Below are 27295 nucleotides of genomic sequence, written 5' to 3' on the forward strand. Positions count from 1 at the left end.
CTCGGACCAGTGACATCATTGGCAAATCCAAAGTCCACCGCTCCATAATCTTGACTATACCACGCATCAACATTCTGCATATCATGAAAGAATGCTTTAAAGTAATTTTACTTTAGATAATTGGTAGAAAGGGAAAAATAACCCTCGACCATCGAGCTTTAAATCATTCTGCTACAGCTTCGAAAGTTGTTAGAAAAAAATCAGTTTTGTTTGACATCATCTAAAATCAAGACGAATAGCTTGTTATAACTCCCAATTTATCAACGATATTATATTAGTTCTTGCCAGAAGAGTTTCCGCTCCTTGCGCACTTCTCAAATTGAGGGGCTTTTGCAATATGACTCAGTTTGCGTCAGTGACGGTTAAAATATATCATGACGTTTTTGTCACTGTTCCTTCGCGCCTGTTTGTCGTGGAAGCGCTTTAAGTTTGCCAGAGGGGAAGCTTGTGTCTCAATGGGGTTTTCATAGTATGATATTAGATTAACTATTAGATTAGTTTTGTTGCACCCCATGAGCAACAACTCCACCTGCAATCTAAACCCATCGCCCGCGCTCAGGAAGAAAAGAGGAGACGTCACGCGGGCTATTCAACTCTTTGTTTATTCATTTATAGAGGGAGGAGTTCCACTTCTTCAGTTTTTTTTTTGTCAATGTTACCTGTTATTTGAACAAAATTCTGTACTTTATAAGCAGACCTTGAAACATTACGCAAGTAGAGTCCAGAACATCTGTTCAGACTGACTCAGATAGTCTTGGGAGACCGTTATTAATATTGCGTAACTAATTAAATGATTGCCTGACTCATCACATAATGGCTGGGAAGAGTGAATCGAGCGTCACATCACGCGTGCATGGATGAAAAGGCCGGTGAACAAAAGCAATTTTCGTCACTGAAACCTGTGAAGCCAAGAAGCCCCAGTTGACGATGAAAACGAATAAAAATAGCACAGAATAAAACAGAAAGCGAAGTAATCGAATTTTTTGAAGTTATTCAGCTTGATTCAGCTGAATAAGGTTAACGCTTCATTTGTGCGAAAATCCCCTTTTTGTGACGTCATTTATGCGTATGTCCTCGGCTGTTGACGTCACACTCATCACCAGACTGCTCTCGGTCTCAACTTGTGAATTTTTTTCCCATGAAGCTTCGCGCCGTGTCACACCCTGCCTTGATTTTTGTCATAAGCTGAGTCGTGTTGCTGTGCTCTTCTTTACTTCCATACTTGCCTGCTTTCATCTTCGAAAAAAGAAACTTTTTATTTGGTGGTACGACGGGGGCGTTTTCCTCGTTCTGGAGTCGCACTTCTGTGCGATGGGGTGTTTCGGGAACAACATTACCGACGAGGAGCAAGAAACGAATCGGAGACAGAAAAATACGAACAAAAAAATCGAGAAGCAATTGAGGGACGATAAAATTGCATACCGCGCTACCCATCGCCTTCTTCTACTTGGTAACAATTTCTCGTCGTGTGTGGCTGTATTATTGGGGTTTGAAGGTGGTTGATTTTGGTTTTGATCGAATGAGTAATAAGTGTTATTTCTAATCTCCAAGGGGCTGGAGAATCAGGGAAAAGCACCATCGTCAAACAGATGAGGATTTTACACGATGCGCACGGTTTTACGGAACAGTGAGTGTGTCTGTCACTGTTGTTTAGCATACAAATTATTAAGAGTGAGGAAGGCAGGCTACGATCGAACAAGAATTATTCAGAATGGACGTCGTGTGTTAACCTGCGTCTTTGCTTCATTTTTCACAGGGAAAAGAGGCAAAAAATAGAGGATATAAAGAAGAATATTAGAGATGCGATATTGGTAAGGCTAGCCTATTTACAATCTACCACCCACATTTAGCTCGCGATTCGTTGCGATTTCACAGCTTTTTTCGATTCCTTTCGCTTGGGTTTTTTGTAAAATGCATAATTCTTCTTTCTTAGACCATTACAGGAGCCATGTCAACGCTAACACCGCCGGTAAAGTTAGCGAACGCCAATAACCAGTTTAGAATCGACTACCTTCACGAAGTAGCCACGACTCCAGACTTCGACTATCCCCCGGTAAGGCCAGATGATATTTTGCTATAATCGTTATCTTTAGCATTTTAGTTTCCCTGTAAAAGAACGAGGAAAGCATCGAAAGTAAATCTCCCGAGATCAGGTTTTCAGGCGAGCGGTTTCGCTCGTAGTTCAGTACACATTTCTAATTATGGAAACCAGAGAGCCTTGGCTGAGGGCAGGCGAATGCTTTGAACAAACAAAAAATGTGTTTTCGTCTTGTGCCTGCCTTTCGTATTCGGGATTTTTGTAACTTTTCGGTTCATTTATTTTCTAGGAGTTCTACGAACACACGAAAATCTTATGGCAAGATGCAGGAGTCCTCGAATGTTTCGAACGATCGAACGAGTATCAACTTATCGACTGTGCGCAATAGTAAGTGTATTTATTATAACATCTTTGGGGCTTTTTTACATGGTCAAGACGTTGAAATACTCGATTATTCTATTTTGTCGATTATATATGTGCTTCACAAGTGTATTTTCTCGATTCATAGGGTAGAAAATACACTTGTTAAGGTATTTTTGTAGCTTTAGTCGAGTGTTGGACGTAGCCATGGGGTTTTGAAACATGGCAGCATGTTTACAAACTAAGTAACCCGACAAAATGGCTGGAAAAGAATTATTATTCGTGGTCATAGCGCTTCTTTGACGTTATTTTCTCCCACTGATAAATATTTCCCTTGAATTTCTTGTGAGCACCTTCGTTAAGGATTATTTATTTTCTAGCGGTTTTTATAAGCGATAAAATCGTGATTTTACGTTGGAAAACCTCTGTCACGCTGTTGTGAACCGTTGTTTAGTACGAAGCCATATGCGAACGAAGATTGTTGCCACACTTAAGCTTGTGTTTTATGTCCGGTACGGTTCGCTGTCGTATAGTTTTTATCCATAATGGTTTTAATGCCGTTAAAACAGTTGATAAACGGTTTCGTAGCTATTCTTGGTGGCCGGGCTGTCAAATGATAAACTAAAGGATAATGAAAGAAAATTTCTGTTGGGATGTACTTCGGTACGCGAAGAAACGTTGTGCTTTCTAACCGACATGTAGATAGAATTGATTGCACGCGCCTCTAGTTTTACTATTTGTTCGACCAGAAATTTTCGTTTTAATTTCTTGTACGTATTCTGTGCGTGTTTGATGAAAATCAAGAAGTAGGGCTGTGTATGTGTCATGAAATTGTGAACCTTTTCTCAGCCAACCTTATTTTGTTTTGAATTGGTTTCCATGCAGAAGCTACGAGAAGTGAAGGGTATATAAACTCTAAATCTTATGGCAGACTCGTCACAAAAGTATTGCCCATTTAATGCCATAGTTTTTGTTATTTGTAAAAGAACATAAAGTCTTGTAGACCGAATGACCGTGGTGCAGAAAACAAGAGCATTGCTTTTGTACCATGTGATAGCCATACGAGATCCGAGTGTACTGTTTTTCTGTCGATTGGCTTCGAAATCTCGCATTTTGAGCGGATCTTTGCATGCTGTGTCCATGATAATTGTAACGATGGCGTGTTTGAACCATAAAAATTGTCTAACAGTCTTTAAAAAGTAGAATATTTAATGCTAATCGAAGTGGCTGGACATGAGATGAACAATTTTAGCCGAATATGGATCACTGCCTATAGGAAGATTGGCTCGTATTATTCCTATTTTTAGATCAAATTCACAGACTTGAGCATATTTTAGTGGTTTCGAATTTTATGAGTTTTGAAACTGTTTGACCTCCAGTCTGTGTTTTCTGTTAATCAGAATCTAGGAATGGTGAATTTTTTGGGGGCAAATTCTAAGCTTTATTACTCAATATTGTGAAACATTCAGGGCCTTGACTATCTTGCATAGAGACATCTGCATGTTTCAAGTTTTATCATCATCCAGTTTTGTTCCTTTTTGTTTAGAAGCATTATTCTTTTGTGTTCAGTGCTTCCACTTTCCCAAAGCAGAAAGGCCTAGTTTTGTATATATGCATGATTTTTAGACATGGCTAAATCCAAATGATTTTAATATTATCTTGCCTTTTCAGTAACATTTAGTATTAAATGCAATTTGTTACTGCAACATTTTGGTAGAAAATTATTTAAAACTTTTTTTTGTGTTAAAAATATCATGCTTTTTATATTTTAATGTCAGTTTTCCATAGTTTCCCACAAGACTTGAAGTTCATTGAGTTGCCTAGACCAAAAAAATTACTTGTTTTATTTTGACCATCTGCAAATTTGTTCCATCTTGGTAGGTCATGTGGATCAAAATAGCACGTCTTGACAAGTTTCTGTGGCATATTTATTGATCCATGTTAATATTTATCCTATGAACAACAAGTTGTTTGTTTGTTTGTTATTCTTTGGCCAAGCTTATCAAAGTTAGCAGCTCCAACAATGAAAATAGTTCACCTGTATTTCGATATACCAGTTACACCTTTAAATGTTGTCTGGTTCACGTCGTTTGTACCACTTGAACTATGATCTTGTTTCCTTAACTAGCATTTTTCCTTTTTGCAAACTTATTCTGTACAAGTTTGTCTCTGCTGTGTGCTGTGTAGGACTTAACCCAGTAAACATCAAAGACAGACTTTTTAACAAAAAATGTTCCTGAAAACCACTGGTGTTTGGTAGACATTACTGAGGTTGAAAGTTCCTCCTTAAGTTCTTATATTCAGTGTTGATTTTGTTGTTATAAATCGAACCAATCAATCTGCCGGAAAAAGCAGAGCATGTACTTGGTTTTTGGGTTGTTAAAGATAAATCAAACGTCTAGTTACCGTAGTAGAGCTCTAGATTTTGCTGTTTCTCACAGATTGCTTGTTATGTGATGATAAAGACAGCTTTTATCCTTAACATTTTTCTTATAGAAAAAAAAAATTAATGTCAACTGTTTTTTGGTTGTACTGTTTGCAATGAAAATTGCTTTGGGCATCAGTGTATATCAGAAAAATATAAATTTTTTGTATACGTTTATATCTAAAGCAACTTTCACGGTGTTCACAATCTTGTCAATTCTGTGTGATGCAATAATAGCATGAAGGTACAGCATGTAGTTACTTTAAATGCAAACAGGCTTTCTACAGAGTTGTGGAACTTTCAGGTTGTTGAGAAATGTACTGTATGCAGGGCCATCAGTTACAAAATAATAATATTAATAGTAATAATAATAATAGTGAAGTTCTTGTCTGCCTGTTCAAAATCGCGACACACTTGCAATAACAACAGAAAATGGTTGTACAGGCTGTTAAAGAAGAGTTTTTTCTCCAAAAACAACTCTTTCAGTTAGAGATCAGCACCAGGTCATTTCCTTCTACACAACAAAGCTTGACAGCTACTTTCAAGATTTATTAGAAGCATTTTATTTCCCACTGAGGAGTTGTTACTCTTGGAACATTTTTAAGTGAAAGTTGTAGAATTACAGATTCATTGTTGGGGAGCCTGGATAAATTTTGAGCGACAAATGCGGCAGTATTTCTACGGACCGCCATACACGTCATTCAGGGAAAATGTTGTGAATGAAAGTATGGCAAAAACATTTGAAATATACACTTTAGAAAAACATAAAACAAAAAACTTGTAGCAGTTTTCTGTATTCCATCAGTGCCCATTCTAGGTTGCATATTTGTGCAATGTTTGTGCCTTTATGGCCTACTGATGTAAAAATGTTATTCCAGTAAGTCACGCGTGTCAAAATTTGTCACTGTCTTGGTGCACACACTTTTACTGGTCTCTACAGTTTTCAGAGTCTTGTTTTGGTTAATTCAAGTTTAATTACAGTAAAAATGCATAGCACTAGAGTGATGCATTTGTGCCTTCCATTATTTTATTTTGTGAGTCTTCAGGGAGTGTGATGCATTTTGCACATCACAGACAATTCTTGTTCTGTGCAAGGGACAGTTCATTATTGTGGTTGCTGGCAAAGGATGCCAGCATCCACTATGCCATCACCTGTGTACTATAGCAAAAGAAACTTCGGGAGCCAATAATCTCACGAATAATGCAGTCAATTTACCATGGTGATCAATTTATTAGATTTTGGTGGACCTTGAGTTGTTTAATTTCAATCAGAATGGCGGCCGTGTTGGTCATGTGGAAATTTTCAAGACTCCTATGCCATTTTCAGAACGAAAACAAACCTTTCTGAAATGGTAAATTGAAATAATAACTTCTAAGGAATACTTGACAGTTTAAACAGTGGAAATTCAAGAGTTCACTGCAAACAAGTTATGCTTTGAGGAATCTAATTCACCAAAAATTGCAGGGTTAATTGTCAATTTTTACTGAAATACTATTTTGATTGGCCAATTCTTAGTTGTCACAAAACTGTTGAAAAATATGCCCCATACTGGTCAATAAATTTCCTTCAAATTTTACTTGCAATTCTTTCAAATTGCGTGTACGTTCTTTGCCTTGAAGTGAAAATTGTACGTGCTTGCTTTTTAGGCATAAATATATTATCTGACTGACTTTTTCATTAAGGAGAGCTTTATGTTTGTTTTAATGTGTATTTTCATTGGTGAAACATGGTAACTTGATCTTTTGTGCAAATGACAAAAACCTAACTCCCTAGGCCCCCCTGAGACCTATAAATATATGCATAGACATGGGATTCTAATTGGTCAGTCTTTTCTGAAGACAATATATTAGAACAGTAGAGGACAAAAATATCCCTTCTTAGTTCTAGGGTAGGCATTAGTTGATTAAGGAAATCAACATTAAATCAACTTTACAAAATGTGGAAGACAATAAATGCCGCTGTTTTTTGGTGTTTTCTTTCATTGCTTTCAATCTTCATACCACTGCCAGCACTCACGTGCTGTCTTCGACTGCATTCTATTTTTAATGAAGATAACCAGGTCAAGTAGAAAAGGATGGAAGGTAGACTGGCTCATAAAAAAATACCTCCCTGAAATGATGGGCCATGACCATGTTCTGAAAACAGTCTGTATTGAATGGGTATATCAAAATAATATTAAAGCAAGCGATTCCACTCAGCATCACAGACTAACATAATTTGATACACTGCTATGTACCTTGAGTTGTTTTCAACCCAAATCGGTTAAAGGAGATGACTTGTAAGTGTTTGTGTTGAAAACAGTTCCTTGAGAAGTCTACTCAGGTTCTACACTGCCATACAGCACTGTATCGAAAAATTAACATGTTTCATTCTGTTACTGAATCATAATTTTATATCAGGTTTATTGTTTCTGTTGAATGGGCTTTGAAAAATTTCCAACAAAATTTAGACAGGCTTAGAAATTCTGGCATATGATGGGTGTTAGGATATAAACCAAAGGATTATTTCTGATAAGCTGACCTGGTCATCCCTATAAATAATAACCAGCCCTAAATAAAGATGACGTCACTACAGAAAAGGCTTTTTATTACTCTGCTGATTGAGAAACATGTAAATTAGACCTCAAAGGTGAAGAAAACGCTGAAGAATTAAAAGTAAGTGAGCATGTGAAGGCAAAAGCACAAAGCAGAGGGGCTAGTTGTTTGGCAGACAAAACATCCATGGCTATTCAAAGAAGACGGATAGATATTATGTATTAGTATATACCACACAAGTGAATAGTACTTTTCGCGCGTGCTGATTGGCTAGCTCGGAAGTGATTATCCAAGTACTATTGACCTCCGAGCAGCCGAAGAGAAACAAGATGGCTTCCCTTTTCGCCACGGTTACTTAGGAGGAAATTATTTCAACCAACGAGGCAGCTGTTAAAAAAAAAAATTACATAAATGGCAACAAAGTTTGGTTTGACGACACCAAATGGCAAGTTATTTAATCTTTTCAATCTCATATTCTAAGGCGAAAATGAAAATACAATCCCTTGTTTATGAAAACTGCCGAGCGCTAAAATTACAATGAAAACAATGAAACATCTAATAATTTTCAGCATAGTTTTAACAACAAGACGAATTTCACAGAAAAATTGAAGAAATGACACTGTAGGAACTAAACAAGTGTCTCCAAAAGTTTTATTTGTCTGCAAGAAAGCGAGACGGAACTTTCTACAATAAGAAATCGCTTACTGCGTGGCGTGCGAGATTTTAAAATTTCGTACCATTTGTCGGTATATTGTCAGAAATAAAATAATTTTTTGGTCCACTAGTTATTCAGCTTGTGTGGTATATACTAAAACAATTATTCACGTCAGTGTCGGTGAAACTGATTGATATTTAGCGGCTCGGTTAATATCCATCACTATTCACCTCCACTTCGGTGAATGATTGTTAAATATAGCATCAAATTCAGACTTGACGTCTTGACCAGTGTTGATAAAATTGAGAGGGTTTAATTTAAAGCAAGCTTGAGTTGAGTTTCTGTTTTTGAAAACTCCAGTTCCTTTTTTAGTGGATGAACAGGGCATAACATTCTTTGATAAAGAGTTAAGCTTGTGTAAAATATGTTTTATGTATTTACAGAAGGCATAACTTGAAAAGCAAAACTGTCCTTAATTTTTTATTGGTTTTTAACTTGTGAACTGCGAGTGCGCAATTAACAAGTTTTAATAGTTGGGGGGGGGGGGGGGGAATTCACTTGCATGGTCAATTGGTGTGCTGTAAACTTTATATTAATTTAATTGAAATTTAATTGAAATCATAAATTATTCATTAGCTATGTATTCACCATCAGCCGCCACTGTAGAACAAAATACAGGTGTGAGAAATCAACTCAAGGATTAAATTGTTCTGGATGTGTTGTCTGCTAAATCTTCCATTTACTGAAATTAAGGTTCAACTTTTCTCTTCAGGACAGATATTTTCGAAAAGTTCAACTGCAACACATGGAACTGCTTGTTTTAAAAAGCAAACATGAGTCAAGAAATAATAGAGTCGAGAAATTGTGCTTTAGTGACTCACAGTTCGCTTGGATCAGTTGCCTTCACATAGTTTCAATCGAGGCGAAAATTGAACAAATTTGCTTTTCAGGCGTGAACACAGGTCTGCCTGAATAAATTTTTCAATTAAGAAAGCTTATTGTCTGTTTATCTGTGTGTTTTGATTAACGGAATTTTTTCACCATGCATGCGATGTTATGTAAGCCATGGGAGAGCCAAACCATCTTCATTATTAATAGATTTGGCTGAAAATCAAAGTTATTGTTTGTGTAATGATCGTGGCATGAAATAGTTAATCGGCCACTGGCAACCAGTTGTGAAATTCTGGTTGCCAGTGCAAAATGTTTAGTCGCACTGGTGACCAGGAAAAGCGCAATTTCAGACCCTGTTGAAGTAAATGTGAAATTACTTTCAACACTCGATTAAAAACCGCTCTAAGAAAATAATTTATTTCCATAAAAACCCCACAAATTTCATGATTAATCAGAGCATGGTTTGTGTCTTTTTTTGTTTTTGTTTAGTGAAGTTTCTGGACTCTTTGAACATACTTTTTGTTTGTCTTTTTCTCTCCAGCTTCTTGGACAGGGTGGACACTGTCAAGCAGGCTGATTACTTGCCAGTGGAACAGGTAATCTTTTATTCTTATTTGCTACTTTTAAGTATCCCAGGCCTGCAATGTTAGCACAGCTCTTATGAGTTACATCATTGTTGCAGTTGCCTTGAGTACTGTGGTCCCTGTCCAGGTCGTTCTTAGGGTGTACGTCTTTGGGGCTATTCTAAAATATGTACATGTACAAGGATTAGATGGTACAATACTGGTCAAATGCAAGTTGACAGTCACTCAAAACTTTAATAACATGGATCAATTCTCAATCTTTAAAACTCTAAGACTTCTTGTTTTGAGTCTCAACTTGAGAGCTCTGAGTTTCGTGTTAAGTGCTTTGAGTTTCTAGATGCAATCAATCAATCTTTTGAATAAATCTATTACAAGACTAAACAAAGAAAAGCTGTACTTCACTTTGTTTCAAGGGAGTTACAGTACATTTGTTTTGTGCAAATATGTGGTACAACAACCAATGCAGTGGATGAGTTTGAACGGTGAGTGGCTAAAGAAAAGTTTTGAACAGCTAGCAGTAAAAGAACAAGGCTTGCGTTTTTCATCTACATACATAGTGTGTCAAAAGCCCAGACTGAAATGGTCTAAGAAAATCAAGGACTGGAGTTCCCTTACAGGAACCATTAAAAGGACACACCATTATTTCAGTCATTCCTGTTCACATGTGTGCAGTTGCGGATTTCAAAAATGCATGTTTTTACGGTTTAAAAGTCAAAACCTTGTAAGTATTTTGTATGCTATACGATTCACTTTCAAAGGTATATTACTTTGTTTGAAAGGATGAAAAAACCATTGTGTTGTTGCGAGCACTGTCTCAACTTTACACTTGGCAAAATTTGCATGTGAAACTGGTTTGCATACAGTAACACAACACAGGTTTGAGTGTCATACATGTAAGTCAACCTACCTTCTGTTCGTGAACGCAAGACCCAAGATTTGCAAGGGAGGATCTTCTGCTTTTACTTAATCTTCAGAGGTGCATGTAGAGGAGATCTGAAAGTCAAGAGTACGCAATTTTTGTGTTTTGTTTCAGCGATTTCATCACTCTGTTGGAACTTCAACTTTATTGCTTTCATCACATTTTACAATTCAGTTGTGAAAAATATGTGTATCGGCAAATGAAAACACAGCAAAAAATTAACAGTACATGTAACCATGTTGAGTCTTTGGGCAAGAGAACCTATGCCTCAAGTGATCTTTTCACACAAGCATTAACATTAAAAGTCAGTGTTAGTAACGGCATCATTTTTGGTTGATGGCAAATGGCATGTGAAATAGGCAGTTGAATTTAAGGCTATTGGCTCTGGCAATAACATTCAAGGTCCATCATTTCCTGTGAAAATAATGTGATTTTGATTCTAGTTGGTTTTGACATTTCAGCTCATTAAATTACAGTTTTTCTGCTTAGCATATGGCAACAAGTTCCAACTCAAACTAGAATAAGTTCCCACTGGATGAGAGAGAGAGCCAAAAATGACATATTGCTCTTGCAGGCAACATGCTGTTTTTTTCTTTTTCCTGCAAATTTGACTGAATTTTGAAGAAATTGTTTCCTGGAAATCTGTGTTTGAGATTCTGGAAAAATTCATTGTTGAGTATACTCAAGCTTCAAAACTTGATTCTCGACTCACGAGAACATTGAGGAACGAGTTTCGAGTTTTGAGTTGAGACTGTAAACTTACATGTTATTTGACCGGTGCTGTAGTTTTAGTCTTTTGAGACCTACACTGTAATAAGTAAACTTTTTTGGATTGAACAGAATGTCTTCTGTTCATTCTGCCCTCAATATCAGAATGAGTGGAATGCTGTTTGTTCAAAAAAGGCAGAATTGCATTTGTTTGGGTACTGGGAATAAGAATAGTCAAACTGTTCAAAATGAATGTGCCATAAATCTGCCTGGCAAATGTCTGATCCCCTCTGTTCATGTAGCTTTCTTTTACCTTTTCTTAAAATGTGTGGTTCCAGAAAATATCCATACCCCCACCACGGAGGGAATTTCACATAGGACCCCCCCATCCCTCCAGGATTTTCCATTTTCGAGGTATTTTTTAACCCCCCCACCCCCCTCTGGAAAAGTGTTATTTCAAAAGAACGCCTCAAAAATCAGTTTGATGTGAACATTTCAGAAATCAAGAACTGCCTACACGAGAAAATATGCGTTATCGAAGAGCGCGCGCGCCGTTCAATTTCACCCGTAGAGTTTGCCAAAAAGCTCTTGATACTGAAATAATTGTTGTGTTTTATATTTACTTGTGGTCATTGACATCAAACTTTACTATTAGCTTCGTTGAAGATTTTAAATCTAAATTGTTGGAATAAGTCTGGCAATGCAAAAATGTGTTTTCATTTAATTTGCATATGTCATGTTTACGTTCCTATGCAAATTTGTAGGAGATCAAAAGGATTATCGCTTTAGTTCTACTCAATCGATTTTTCTCATGGTAATCATTTAGTCTAGTTATTTTAGTCAATAGTTTTCCTATTGAATCGGAATAGCTTGGACAAAATAAGCATTAGCAGGGCAGGGAGACAAATTGACCTTTCAGATCGTAACTTGAAACCGCAGACGAAATGGAGCCGCAAAACGAAATTAGCATGTTTACGTTCTTATGCAAATTTTGTATGAGATCAGTAACGCATTAAAAGAATGTCAAATTGGCTGTATTTTGTTGAATTTTGGCATAGAAATGAAGTTAATAGTTTTGGACTTTGAGCTGAAATACTTTGGACAAAATAAGTTTTAACACGCAGAACATGGGTCAGTTTTGACCCTGGGAATTGACCTTTGCCTGTAACTCTACACAGCATACAAAAAAAAACAACCAAATATTTCAATGTTTTATGTAAAATTGGGGCTTTCACTCTATAGCCATACAAAATGTTCCCTTTATAAATTGATACAAATTCAATTGTTGCCAGTGAACAATATTTTTCTACGCGAGAAAGTTTCACAAACAACAGTTTTATAATAACTGAGTCACGCAACGCAGACAGAGATTTCTTGTCTCAGTTGGAGTACTTCGCTTACAAAGGCTTTCCGGAGAAGGGAAACATGTTTTTAATGTAACAAGGGTTTCTTTAAAACAGTTAAACAAAGTAACATCTTCACGAAAGATCTACGAAGTTGCGAAGTTGGTAAGTTACAGTTTTGAACAACTATGTCTGACATGAACGTGAAGTTGACCCTCTGGAAACTTATCCAACCATTGACCCCCCTACCCCTCTGGAATTTTCAATTCCCTCCGTGGTGGGGGTATGGATATTTTCTGGAACCACACAATGTAAGTAAAGGCTGAGAGATTAAAAAGACCTGTTGAACAAGGGAGCTAGTAAACTAATAGCTGTTGAAAGTCTGTCTTCTTAGAAGGACTGCAAGGGGCCTAGGCTTAATTTAATGTGTAATGTTACTTTTTCTGGAAACTTTGCTTTCAGGACCTTCTCAGATGTCGTGTTTTGACATCAGGGATCATTGAAACAAGATTTCAAGTTGACAAAGTGAAGTTCCAGTAAGTTTTGATGCTTTCTCTTCATTAGGTGTCAAGTACTTGCTATTGTGAATGTACAAACTTTGCCAAAGTTTTATTGCTTTACGAGGTATTTGATAAGGTATTGTTCAGAGACGTAGTGGATTGGTGACAGTGGGTGAGGTTTTTGATGTGATGATGATTGGATGGTCTTGGCTGTCATATTTCATAATTAAAACTTTTGATAATTTGCTTCTATCAATAATTACCAGCATGTAATTCCTCCAGGGCTTCAATATCACATCAAAGTATTATCCAACTGCACTTAGTACTGTTCATATAATGCGCAAAACAGATAAGAATATTACATGGTATTTGCATAGTGAAAAGCTGGTTTGATGTTTATTCATACAGTAAAAAAAAACCTTTTTTCTAATGTGTTTGCTCATCTTGTTTTTGGTGCATAGCATCGCTGCATATTTTTACTCATTGCTGTATGCTTTTTCAGCAATAGTACACACCAAAACATCTGTAAGATAAATAATTATCTCCAAATGTACAGCTCAAGATAATAAAGTAAATCAGGGCTGTAAACTCTCCTGGATAATCTGGGAGTCTCCAGATTTTGAACCGTATCTCCTTGTCTCCAGATTTATATCTGTAATCTCCAGATTTTGAACTGTATCTTCTGGTCTCCAGATTTATGTCTGTAATCTCCCAGATAATAGACGAAGTTTGCTATTTGTTGTAGACTCGACTTTCTGACAAGAAAATCTGAAATGTTCAGCGTCGTTTATGGTACTGTTTAATGAATTTGGTCTTGATGCGAAGGCGCTTTGTTATTGCTGGCTGGGGAAGTCATATTCTCCATATTTGAAGACGTGTGTGGTTGACAGCCCTGTAAATGGTCACCAAAGATGCATTGTATTGAACTTTTAAACAAATTAATGCAACTTGTGCCAAAAGAAATATAGAGAGAACAGTGAGGAGCAGATTATGTGGATGGGTTAATACATATGGATAAGCTATTCAGGTGAAAATGCCAGCGAAAATGCTGTTTACGTAAAACGACAAACGTCACCCGGCCGTTTCATGTTTCACGTAAAATAGCGTGAACCTTTTGACTTAAGCTTTAATTTTGCGAGTTTGGATGAAGCTGTTTTGCGACTCACTGTGGTGAGTTCATGAAGAAAAGTGTGGGAAGGAGTGAGTTATGAAGGACTTTTAAACATCAAACTTAATTTGCCCTAGTATGACTTGCCAGAAACATTATTGGGGTACTTGTTTTCAACAGTTAACATGTATAACAAAAAAGGAAGAAATACTTGTATAGTTCTCACTTAGACGGCAAATGCAAAATAGCTGTAGAAATGGCAACCGGTTATCAGCAAACGTGAAAAATGGTGGGAAAATCGTTTTCACATGGTCATTTTTGCCATTTGCGTTTCACGTATACACGATACTAAATCTCTCTATTGATGCTCCTTACAGAACTGTTGAATGTAAGTCTTGATCTGTGGGTCTTGAGTCTTGGAAAGTTTGAGAATTAAATGAGACTAGTCTTTTGAGTTTCCAGTCGAGAAACTCATGAGCTTGTTGCTTAACTGGCGTCTCAAGAAATAAATTGCACAAATAGACCTCCTGCAAGCATTATTCATATTTTAGACATCTTGTTCTTTGCATCTTGAGGGTCAAAAATTTTTAGAATCAAGTTCCAAGTTTTGAAAATTTTGAGATTCATGAGTCTTCCAAGTTTCAAGTCGAGAAACTAATGAGTTTGTTGCTTGACTGACCTCCCAAGAAATAAATCGAACAAACAAACCACAATTATGAACAATGGACATATTGTTCAGGTCAAAGTGTGTTGAAAATTGAATTTTTTTTCCAACTTCACTTCAAAATGTTTTCCTTCAAAAACTATGGTAAATTATCTTTATGTCGAGGTAGATTTCCTTCCATGTGGTATGAGTGAATTGAAATGTGAAGCTTCTGCAAACTTTTGATTGCCTAGCACGTGCCTGAAATCTACCCACAAAGTATAATCTTTTGCAAAGAAGGTTCTGGTGTGCATTGCTAGTGCACATGGCTTTATTCCTTTGTGAAATATGCAGTGTAAGTGCATAAGCACAGGGGAGAATGTTTTGATGCACTGTCTAGGGATAACTTTGGCAGTTTTCGGAAAGCTTAGGCAGTTTTTGCACAATTTAGGCACATTTTAAAGTATGTTTCAGTAGCCAGGGTTGTTAAAAAAACACCACTAACTGAGTGTGTTAATCCCTACAGTATGTTTGATGTGGGTGGCCAAAGGGATGAAAGAAGGAAATGGATACAGTGCTTTAATGGTAAGTGGTTTGTTATACGGACAGTGACACAATTACTGTTGAATTGATGATGAAGTCTTTTTTTGTTGACTGTCCAAAATTGGTATAATTGCTTTGGGAAAATATTAAATGTTTGATATTGCTATTGTTTTGTGTAAAGCTGAATTTTTTAAAATTCATTAGCTGTTGGTTCGTCTTGTTTGCGCACTTTTTTTTATTACACAGGTTTTCTTTAATTTGCTCATTTTTTTTTCCCAATCTGTGTGTAATTGATTGGAGAATAATCTTTTGTATCATTTTCCATGTGAGAGGTGTTCCTGTCTTGGGATACATTTTGGAAAAATTGATAAGTGGTGTTTGGGAGTATGACTACAGTGTTCCAGATAACTTTCAAAGTCAGGGAGTCGATGAAGAATTTTGAGGGGTCAATAGCTCTGGTTCTCTCCAAATCTTCTTAAGTTTACCATTCATTTTGTTAGAGTCAGCTTTGTCGGGTTTTTGACCTGAGACCCCTCCCTTATCTGGAACACTGTGACTAGCAAAACAACTTATCACAACGCAAAGATGCCCATAAGATGCACATGCATTTTAAAATGCATATAATGCAAAAGAAGCACATTTTTGCATTGTGTTGTGTGCTTATTTCTGACCTGCACTGAGTAAGACCTAATAATTCACGACACATTTAGCACGGTTTTAGCTGGATGGAGATTCAGTCATTCTTCTCCATTTTTTCATCCAGACACCAGTTGATATAGTAGAGGCATGTTTCCTATAACATGCTGAGAAAATCTAACTGAATAGAGTAGAACTCTACTAACTTGAGCTCCCTGCCATCTAAAACAAAACTCAAGTTCCACTGGGTTTTACAGTTATTCACTTTGGCTAACTAGAACTGAGCACAAGGCAGTGCAAAAATCCGGCACTGGAAGGAACAGTGAAGAGACCATTTGCGAGTTGTTTTAAACCTCATTATGAAAGTGAGGCTAAGTGCAAAGTTTTTGTTATGAAAAATAGTTTTCCTTCACATGCATACAAAACTAATTTTCATATGAAAAGTTTTGCACTCAGCCTCGCTTTCATAGTGAGGTTCACAGCAACTCGGAAATAACGTATTGGTAATAAACAAAATGCTAGCACAACTGGAGACAACATGCACTAAAATTATGTGAAAATCCTGCCAGGGAGGGGGGGCGCGGCAATTGGCACATACGCTTATTCTCGGAGTCCTTACATTCGACCTTGATAAAGAATGCAGCGAATGAATTCCAGTCATTTCCTCGGGCATACTTGTCTTTTGTAACATTCCAAAGGAACAGTGAGTTCTAACTGATATTTCACCAACAAGTTTTAACTTTTTTGGTGGGAAAGGCAACAGGAACTTGCCCCAATAAAAGCAATTTACTGGGGCCAGATATCGATGCGTTTGTTCAGCAAAATAATTCTGGGCAGAAAAAGGTTGACTTTTATGTTCTGTGTTAATGGATTATAACCCGAAGCTGATTAGTTAATTCTTTGTTTGCAGATGTTACAGCGATAATATTTGTGGTTGCATGCAGTAGTTACAATTTGGTACTAAGAGAAGATCCTAGCCAGGTTAGTGTTGCAAACAGGCTTTATAAACATGGGTCTTTAACATCAGTGGGCCAAAGGCAACTCTTTCTTAGATTAGCAGGAAATTTTCCAGCCACTGAGTTACACATCCAGCTGTTGTGTGGATAATGGTAGAACCACTTTGTCATCTATTTTCTCTTTCAAAGTTTAATTATTAAAAATGTGCTTGATTTTTTTTAACTTACGCTGATTATTGAACAATGTTTTTATTGCTAATACAATCTGGTTGGTTTGCAGAACCGGTTGAAGGAATCTCTTGAATTGTTCAAAAGTATTTGGAATAACAGGTTTGTGATTTATATTTTATAGTTACTTGTAAACAAAGAAAAACATTGTTTGACATTTTGGCAATGTTGATCAGATGGCCATCTTGTTGTGACTCCTTTTTAAAGCATATTTCAAAGGCTCTATAGAAAAAGATCTAAAGTGACATTGACAATTTCTATTTCGAACTTCACCATTTTTGTCATAAACTATTATTTTTCATTCCTTGCTTTCCTTTTTGTCATATTTTATGTTGAAACACAAGGGGTAGATTTTTTTTCTTTTCACATAACTGAGTACAGCTGTGAAATTAAACATGGTAGCTGAGAGGAAATCTGTTGATGATCACTTTATAATTTAATTTTATTTGCTAAACTGAAACAAAGGAAAACTGAGTTGAATCAAATTCTTATGGATTTTAGTGTCAGATAAGTAATTCAAATGTTTAACCATATGAATTTGTTTTAAGTAAGAAAGGGTTACATGGTATCTTGGTTCTGAAGTGTAATTGTGGTAGTGCTTTCTCTAAACTGACATGCAACACATTCCTTTCTCATTAGATGGCTGAGAACAATCTCAGTAATATTGTTTCTTAACAAGCAAGACTTGTTAAAAGAAAAGGTGCGGGCTGGAAAGTCCAAGATTGAGGACTATTTCCCGGACTTTGCTCGTTACAGAACTCCTCCAGATGGTAAGGCAGATGTAAATAGAGTGATCACTATTGTGTTAAAAACGTACTGCTATTCCAATTCCACTAGTTAACTTCAAAATCATGTGTTTAATGATGTAAACAGTGTAACTCAGCCCCTCTTGTAAATGTAGGAATGGTATTTAATGTTGGGGTTCTGTGCTGTTGTGTAAATCAAGTTAGAAACTACAGAGATTACAGAAAGTGAAAAAAACCATGTTCAGGATTTTAAAATGTGTGGTTCCAGAAAATATCCATACCCCACCCCCAGAAGGGATTTTTCATATGCAAAATGAGCCGACAAATTACACCCCCACCTCCCCTCCGGAAACTCCAAAAAGCAAGATATAAGCTTATTTATTGTTCAAGAGGCCGGGTTTTGATGCTTACGTGTGTTTTCTAGTAAATTAGTGTATACTGTGACCAACATGTGAGCAGAAGTCACGTTGTAACGTACTTATCAAAAATGCATATCTTCATTACAACTGATTCCGCTTCATTATCCTGACAAAACAGCAACACTTCAATATAAACGAACAGATATCAAAATGCAAGTTCACATTCCAGGGCGCTGGGGAAAGAAATGCTTTACACTGCACCAATAAAAACAAAACAGTATCAAATTTCCGCGCCAAATATTTACGTATTTCAGAAAGAATCTGGTGTCTCAGATTACATGGAAAATCTAATCTTTCTTGGCCTGTCACGAAGATTCTGTTGTTTTTAATGTTTTCCAATGAGATAAGGTTCTCCAAGCCATTCTTTTATAGTAACTTATTTTTGTGTCATGAAATAAAACCTTCAATCTTTTCCCACGACAATATTTAACGTTGTCTGATGGTCAAAATTTGACATGTCGCCGATTTCAGAACTTGCATGCATAAGTTTTCTTTTATTTATGACTGTTTGACTATGGTAAACTGCCTACTCTGGAGACCTGGCAGAGCTAGAAAATCTTTACACTAGTTTTTTTTCATTCAAAGTTTAGCCAAAAATGACGTTGCAAGCAGCACGCCTGCGTTCGAAAAATTTCAGCACACACGCTGGAATCTTCTGTAAACCAAATTGAGTGAATAATGGTTAGTGTTACACAGTTGCCTTGGGATGCCTTTTGTAATATGCAAATGTAATGATTTAATCATTAATACAACGTGATTTACCTTGGGTATCGAAGAAATTTTTTCCCGTCTGTTATGCAAAAATATATTTAACGTTTTGAGTTAAAATTCGTGAAGCAACAAGACATTGTTTATTTATCTGATTTATATTAAACGCGGTTTGTTAATTTTGACAAATGATATTTGCCACCTGAACTATTATTGTCTTACCGTGTTTTTACTTAGTTCTCGAATAATTATTTTTATCGGGATCAGAGAACTGTTTTCTGTCGATTCCAAAATACTTCTGTCACTGTAGTTCAATGTTGACGCAATAATTCAGTTCAAACAATATTTTTAACGCTGGGAAATGGCAACAAAAAAATGCAACGTATATGTCTGCCAACAGAGGTCTACGATATAGTTTGAAGTGACAGAAGTACCTAGTTAAATATGTGTGGTAGACATTCAAGCGAGTGTAATTTACAGGATTTATTCGTCTTATTTTCACAACATGGGCTTCCCTTACCAGCTGCTGTTCAGGAAAAATAAATGACTGGACTTGAGCGACGACAGAAATCAAGCCTAACCACAATGAAAATATTCATTTTGTGCTGTGCAAGATTTATTTTTGTGTCCGCGGCTCGGGAGCAAAATGCAAATAAATGAAAATTGAACATATTGGTCAGTCTGGAAAAAAGAAATATATTATTGATACAACCCCTCCCCCCCCCCCCCTCAGGAATTTCCTGGACCCTTGACCCCCCACCCCTCTGGAATTTCCAATCCCTTCCATGGGGGAGGTATGGATATTTTCTGGAACCACACAATGTGTTTATTTGGCATTCTTTGCTTGGATGTGCAAAAGATTACTTTACTTATAAATGTAAATTTGGCAAATGGCTAGGACTGGAGAAGAGGCAAAAGCTATTTTTAAGTTAATTCAGTGGACCATAGGTTTGAAATAACAGCAATTTCTTTGGAACCTGATGACTGACAGAAATGACAAAATCAATAGCTGGTGTTCTTGAACTTTGGCTTTCACATGACTTGTTACTAAAAAAAAAATTGGCTAGTTACTAACAAACCAGGATCTTACGCGAGCACCACTGAGCATATCGTAATTATTATCTTGAAGAAACACTTTTAAGTTTATTTTAAATTTTACCAGAAAAGATCCCTTTCTCCCCCATGGAAAGTGATAGGAAATTGTGAGGGAAAAGGGTTTCAAAGATGGTAAATGAAAGTAGGGAACTTGGAGTGAAATTGGAATTTCCAGCATGGTGGGGATAGGATATTCTCTGGAACAACAGATTGCTCTATTGCTGCTTTTAACCTGAATGGTATTAATTTGTGTCAGAACAGTCATTTCACTTGATTTTACTGTCAATTTGATGCTTTGTGAAAGAATGAGTAGTTCAATTGAAAACAGAAATCAACACCAAAAACATGAAAGAGCATCAACAGCAATTTTCCTTGCTGCAACAACTCCTCTGTCATTCTGGGTAGGTTTCTTCTGAGCCATCATTAAATTTTGATTTGCCAAAATGCTTGAAAGTATGGAAATTAATTCAAAGTGGTCACACTTTCAGGGGTTAATTGTAATGAACAGAATAAAACCAGGTTGTGTTTGGTTCGACCAAGTTCATGTTTAAAGTGTATATGGCAGATTTTTTTTGTTTGTTTGGTCAAATCTTCATGTTGTTCGTGGATGAAAATTGAGAAAACAAATTTCTTATCAATTTTTTTCCCATGCATTAGAGGCATTCAAAAGCATCAAGTTTCACTTCTCGTTGGGTACAGTACAGCTCAAGTCAGGAGACTGGGGATAGGCCTGTGACACGAATATAGGCTCCTTAGTTTTGCAGTTTCTCTTTTCCTCAGTTGCTTTACGTGTACAGAGGAAGAAAACTATGTTGACAAAATTACGAGTGGGAATATTGAATGTTCAGAACAAAATGGTTGAGGAACAGGGAAACCGCGAAAGAAGCAATCCTGTATTGACATCATAGCTATACTGCCTCCAGTCTCAAATCTTGTGCATTATTGTATCCCGCCAAAAGTGAAATTTGACGCTTTTATACGCCTCAAATGCAGGGGAAGAAAGCTTGTCAAGGAAATTTGTTTTGATTTTCATACAAGAACAACATGAAGATTTGATCAAGCAAATAAAATAAATAAATAAATAAATAAATAAAAAACTGTCATATACACTTCTAATGGAAAGCCTTTGATGATGGAGTTGAGAAACATATAGCAATGTCAAACGTGCCTTGGGTCATTCAATAATTTAATTTTATTTATTATTGTTGACGTAAGCTGTTTGTGTTTTGTTTGTGTGCAGCCACGGCAGAGCCTGGTGACGAGGAAGCAGTGACAAGAGCTAAATATTTTATTCGTGATGAATTCCTTGTAAGTATAGCACCTGCGATCAAAGTAATTAAATTAAATATAGATTTTGAGTTGTGCAGTGAAGTGTATGACAACTTCAGATGCTGTGGGCTCCCTTTCATGAACCCAGGCCATCCAAAGTGAAGACTTTACAATAAATTCTGTTAACTCTTTAACCCCTAATATCAGAGGCAGATTCTCCTATCTTCTTGCTATACTTTTGTTATAAAAGTACTCGGGAGAAGTTATTAAAAGATCAAGCAAATTCACCTTGGGTGGTCATATCCTTAGTTCTCATGACCTCAGGGGTTGTATAAGCATTGATATTACAAGGAGAAATTTGGTGCTGATCAATGTTAGGGCTTAAAGGGTTAACACACCCAAAGAGGTGATTAAAAATTTGGCATGTACACATACACCATTTTAATTAGGCAATAAAGGTTGGCTCCTACGCATTACAGGGTAATGTAGGTCACTAGCCCGTGACGGTAGAACGCCACCATTTATAACTTCAGTTTTAACCTGGGCTGAAACAACTCAACATTAACACCTGCTATTCATATCACAGTGTTTTTACTTCTTGCAAGGATCATTTCCCCATACTCTTGCCAAAGTGTTACGATAACAAACTGATAGTCAGCCTTTAACAACACGTAATTTTATTCTTGAAACACTTTATTTATTTATTTAGTTATTTATTTGTTTAATTATTTATTTTTTGTTTGTTTGTTTGTGGATAAAACAGTGATGGTTATTTATCTGTTCTTTTGTAAAACTTCAATCTTGCAATAACTGTTATCCAGCTTTTTAACTGGTATCTAGTACAACTTCAACTTACCTCAAAATCTTTGATCCAGCATGCTCAACGACTGTGATTCATGATGAATAATGCATTACAATTTGCAAAGCAGAATAGACCTTATTGGCTTCAGTGTTTTGTTGCCCCATTACAGATCATGTAACGGTACTCTAGGGAGTAGTCTCTTTTAGAGTTGGTCATATGTTTACTGGTATGCATTCTCTACTTCCAAAAAGAATATCACATGGTTTGTAATGGGCAATTAGCATATAGAGCGAATACGGTCTATCAACACTAATTCCTTATTAATTTTTTTTCAACGTTTGTTTTGAAATAACATAAAAGAAACGTCTAAATCAAAACCGAGGGACAAAAATCTTTTTGAAGAATCTTTATTGATAAGTAGTTAAACTCAATCAAAGTTCACGTTAACCCAGGATTAGCTTAACCATGCTTTGGGCCCCGAGGTCAAATCCTGATCACACAATCTTCTCACTTATAATTTGCTTTCTGTAGTGATAGTTTGTTCCCATTTTGTCTCGTAGCGAATCAGCACAGCCAGCGGAGATGGTAAACACTACTGTTATCCACATTTCACATGCGCAGTAGACACGGAGAATATTCGACGGGTGTTTAACGACTGCCGAGACATAATCCAGCGAATGCACCTCCGTCAGTATGAGCTTCTGTAATAGGTTCCCTCCTCTCCCTCCCCAACTTTTCAACCAGCCTTCTGGACAGCCCTTACTAAGGCTACCTGCTATGTGCTGTTATATGACACAAACATTCAGCTGTTTTCTGATTCCAACATGGGACGGGGGAAACCAAAGGCCGTTGGCTTCACTGTGTATTCCAATCATACCAGTGAGAAGTTATGTCAGATACCAGCCTTGTAAAGTAGTGTACAAAATGCAATGGAATGTGTAGCCTATAGTTTTCTGTGGTTTCCCACAGGACCTTGTCAGTTCGCTGTAATGTTCTGAGCCGAGAGAAGGAATTTTGTTGGGGTGGGGGACGGGGGATTTTGCGCGTGGTCTCCACATGACGTTCTTTGGTTCTTATCTTCTGTGAAACTAGAAACTTTACCCTAGAAGTTGAATTTATTATGTAAGAGTTCCTCTGTCTTTCAGAGTAGGTAACTCGAGCACTAAAAATTGTCATTTCTTGAGAATACCAAAAGTGTGCAGGCAAAGAAAATGTGTTCTTAAGGTTGTTGTCGGAGTAAATGTAAAAAGATGTTCTTTTGTTACCCCTAAACCTAAAACAAGCGATAACAGTCAGTAGTGAGGAAATTTCTTTCTTTCTTTTTTTTTTTTTTGAAGACGCAGGAAACTCTGGAGAATTTTCTTCTTCTCTGTGGGACCCGGTTGACAAAGTTAATTACAAATATCCCAAAGTATGCAGTTATTTGTGAAAGTGAAGCTCCAAAAGGCTTCTTTTAAGTTGTCATAAAATGAAGTCATGTGCATTTCTTTGTTGTATACCGGGTTACTAGACCAGCTTTTCTTTGTTTGCAGACGTCTCATTTCACTATCAAATCTGAATATTGCCCTTTTGAAGTGTGAATAAGTACATATAATAATTTAGATTTATATTATGAACATGAAAAGGCTTTTTAACTCACCTTAGCGGAAGGAAACAATAGTATACATGTAGATGGCCTGAATTTATTAGGAGACTTTAATTGTAATATTTGCCCCCCACAGTTCTGAACTCCCTGTTCCATGTTTGGTTGATTGAAAACTATTCTGTTGCTTCTGATTGCTGAAAGCAGAAGCCAAGAACGAAAACTAAAAGAGAAAAGTTATAAAGGCCTGGGGAGTTTTTTAAAAAGGAACCTACTGCTGTACAGTAAATATGTCTCTATTCGTCGTCGGTGTTCGTGTTTGTGAAAGTGTACGTAGATTAGTTAACAGTGTAGATTTAAGTAGGTGATAGAGAGGCTTAGTCCCTTCCCCCTTCAAATGATTGTGTTCTCCCCTCCCCCCTAAAAAAAGACTTGTTTGTTCAGAAATTAGCTTGCAGAGGTATCCTGCAATCTTCAACATATTGTATATTGACTCAAAGGAAAAACCAAAACACCACAGATCTTAATTTTTGTGACATGCAAGATTGTATGTGTCATGACATGTTCGTTTGTCTGTTTGTATGTATGATTTAGACTGCCTTGGTAGATCTAGTGGCTATTCCAGAATGTGAACAAAGAAAACTTTCGGATGTACTTTGAGAAGTATGACGAAAACTTCCCGAATCAGTGATTACTACACTTGATAGCAGAGTAACTATGTAGAGCTTTAAGCCGGAGCTGTCATATCAAGTTTTATGTCAAAATAAACTATTACGCAATAGTTGGTGTACAGTCACAAAATGTGTCGTCTTTTGCGTTCTTTACTTAAGTGTTGGTGTGAGGGAAAACGCTGGTAAGGAAACTGGATGATTAGGTGTTTATTTACCAAAGCCACCAGAGGTCTTCTGTCTTCATTTTTTTTTTTTTTAAAGAAAAAACCCATTTTATCATTTTATGTAAGTATACTTACTGGGACACTCTCCAGATCGAATTGGAATTTGGAAATGTTGGTGTGTGAGGAGAGGGGTAAACCGGAGTACCCAGAGAAAAACCTCTTGGAGCAAGAACGAGAACCAACAACAAACTCAACTCACATGACGCCGATTCGGGGAATCGAACCCGGGTCGCATTTGTTGGAGGTGAATGTTTTCACCACCCACGCCATCCCTGCTCCTTACGCTCTTGTCCTGAAACGACTCAATTCTGTTTGAGGAGAAAGGAGAAAGAAAACCTCTGGGACCACTGAGACATCGACCGCGAAGCGAGTATTTTGTTTACGTCACGACTGGCTAAATAAACGCCTAGTTATGAAGACTGGGTTAGGCATAGACAGACAACACGTAATGAACGATACGAGTTCAGATTTGATGATTCCGAATAATTCAAAATAAAACGTTTTATCCTCACCTAACTGGCTTTTCCTTTGTCCTGCTCACTTTTTGGATTCAATTTTGCTGCATTTCCGTGCGAAAATTGCATAAAATAGTGGTTATTTACAAGCGGTCATTTCCGAGCGACCGCTTTTGTAAATAACCACTATTTTGTGCAATTTTCGCACTGAAATCCAGCAAAATTGACTCCAAAAAGTGAGCAGGAAAAATGAAGAGGAAGTTGAACGATTTATTTTCAATGATTCAGGTTCATCAAATATGATCCCGTATCGCTCATTGTTGTGACAAAAGTTGCATGAATCATTGCCCACTGTAACTGCTCTAAAATGAACAAGTCTCGCAATTTTTTGTCTCCGCAATCGTTGCGAGAAGTAGAAGTTGGTTCTGACTTGGTGACTAACGGTGACTAACTAAAACATTACGGGACGCGTTCATTTTAGGCTGATTTAGCAACAGAACGAGAATGGCAGGTGACAACGGCGCTCGCATCAAGAATGCCCATAGATAGTCGAAATAGACTCGCGTCCAGACTATTCCGAGAGCTCTCGCGTCCTCAAATGACGTTCCCGTTCTGTTGCTAAATCAGCGACGTTTTGTGTCTGGGTGTGCAAAGGCGCAAGGAAATTACGGGGCAAGTCGCAAAGTAATTGCCTAATGTAACACGACGTTTAAGGGTACATATTTTGCGTCATTTTTAAATTTGGCGCCACGCAATCTCACAACTAAAGCAAGCCGAGCTTCTTGTCTGAGACTTGGGACCGAGTGCGAGGCGATCCCGCGATCCCGATCACTTCCACCAGTGACGTCATTTTCTGCCGCTCGCCAAGGAGCACTTTTGACGCGGCTGTAATCCAGCGTATTTTGTTAACCTTTGTCCCGTAATGAAACACTGGAAATTAAGATGATTTCTTTTCTCACTTATAAACAATAGTGACGTTATTACAGCACTATCAATCCGATAGGATATTTGCCACACCAAATTAAAACTGTAGCATCAAACTGAGTCAGACGTCGCTCTTTTATTTGCTGGCCTGCATCAGAGGCTTTTAGCTAAGCGCAAAGCGCGCGACATCGATGGGCGAGGCATGATACGCATGCGCGGAGCCCTTCGCTAAATAAACGTCTGTAATGCAGGATACTCTTTTGCTCATTTTCTCTTGGCCGGACTTAATTCATGATCAGTTAGGCTCGTCGCATGAATGTGTAGTATAGTAGCGTCCGAATCAGGACTTACTGGATGAATGGAAATCTGCCACTTTTATAGACCGATAATTTTTTTCACTTACGACAGAAAAGGTACGTCCAGGCGCGGTCATGATGCATGCAAATTTAAACGGTTTCAACATTTGGTTCAATATGCGTTCAGCACTTTGTTGAGCTGAATGTTGGAAGCGTTTGAACAGGTCGGCCAACATTAATGAAAGCCGGTAAAAATGTTGAAAGCGGCTTGTAGAAAGCGTGTTGAATCAAATTCAGAAATCAGTTTTAACTTTCATTCAACATCCATAAAACATTTCCTTTGTTCTAGATTGGTGTTGAAGCCGTTTGAACACTCCGTTCAAGATTTACCCAACATTTGCTCAACATCCGTTCAATATTTGTTAAAGATTAGGGATTTCAGTGATTTCTTTGCAGCTGCTCTGTTTGGAAAAAAATTGACAACCATTTGGTGATGTTTCTGGGCTTTATTATTTAACTGATATGCAGACTGAACTTCAAACCTATGTGCATGATTTCCTCAGAATCAGCACTGCAGTGTTCTACATATTTCTAATTATTTTCTACCGTTTTCTTTGAAAGACTTTTTTTAAAGGAAAAGTCCAGTTGATCACGTGTCATGTGTTTACTGCTGAGCTTTTGGCACCTCTTCAATGAACATCCGGGACATTGTTCCCCAGCCTGTGTATGCGTCAGTAATCTTTCGACCAGTTGTACACTTTCCAACCCAGAATCCCACTCGTACTTTTCCCTTGGGAATGTTATTACAGTGACCTTCAATGTGGCGGTGACGGTGAAGACTGTGCTTCCTTCCATGCCACATGTAGAACGCACCATCAATAGACCCAGGAGAGCTGCACTCGGCGCCATTGAACTTGAAATACCAGCGGCTACAGCAGTCGTCGCAGTTATGAACTCTAAGGTCACCGGCAAAGTAGACATGGAGGGCAGTGTCTGTGTACTTCTTTATGAATTCACAGTGCTGTTAAATTA

At 37.3% G+C, this 27295-nt stretch overlaps 2 protein-coding genes across 11 annotated transcripts in view; one reads left to right on the forward strand and one right to left on the reverse strand.

Moving 5' to 3' along the window:
- The first annotated feature begins 1154 nt into the window (after positions 1-1154).
- LOC146489745 (guanine nucleotide-binding protein G(s) subunit alpha-like) lies at positions 1155-24494 on the forward strand. The gene is made up of 13 exons (XM_085092621.1): positions 1155-1450; positions 1552-1627; positions 1757-1811; positions 1934-2053; positions 2328-2425; positions 9446-9500; positions 12921-12994; positions 15236-15294; positions 16799-16869; positions 17125-17174; positions 17712-17842; positions 21281-21348; positions 22672-24494. Exons 1-13 carry the CDS (start codon positions 1312-1314, stop codon positions 22816-22818), a joined length of 1143 nt encoding a protein of 380 aa, XP_084948747.1. The 5' UTR covers positions 1155-1311; the 3' UTR covers positions 22819-24494.
- Positions 24495-26804: 2310 nt separating this feature from the next.
- Positions 26805-27295, reverse strand: part of LOC146489746 (collagen triple helix repeat-containing protein 1-like) — a 43296-nt gene continuing 42805 nt past the window's right edge. For all 10 annotated transcript variants that reach the window (XM_085095366.1, XM_085095331.1, XM_085095198.1 and 7 more), the window contains one exon: positions 26805-27284. In XM_085095366.1, coding sequence (XP_084951492.1) covers positions 26928-27284 — 357 coding nt within the window. In that variant the 3' untranslated portion in view covers positions 26805-26927. The remainder of the gene's footprint in view (positions 27285-27295) is intronic.

This window comes from Pavona decussata, unplaced genomic scaffold, assembly GCF_977016875.1.
Source record: "Pavona decussata unplaced genomic scaffold, jaPavDecu1.1 SCAFFOLD_3, whole genome shotgun sequence".
Taxonomy (NCBI): Eukaryota; Metazoa; Cnidaria; class Anthozoa; order Scleractinia; family Agariciidae; genus Pavona; species Pavona decussata.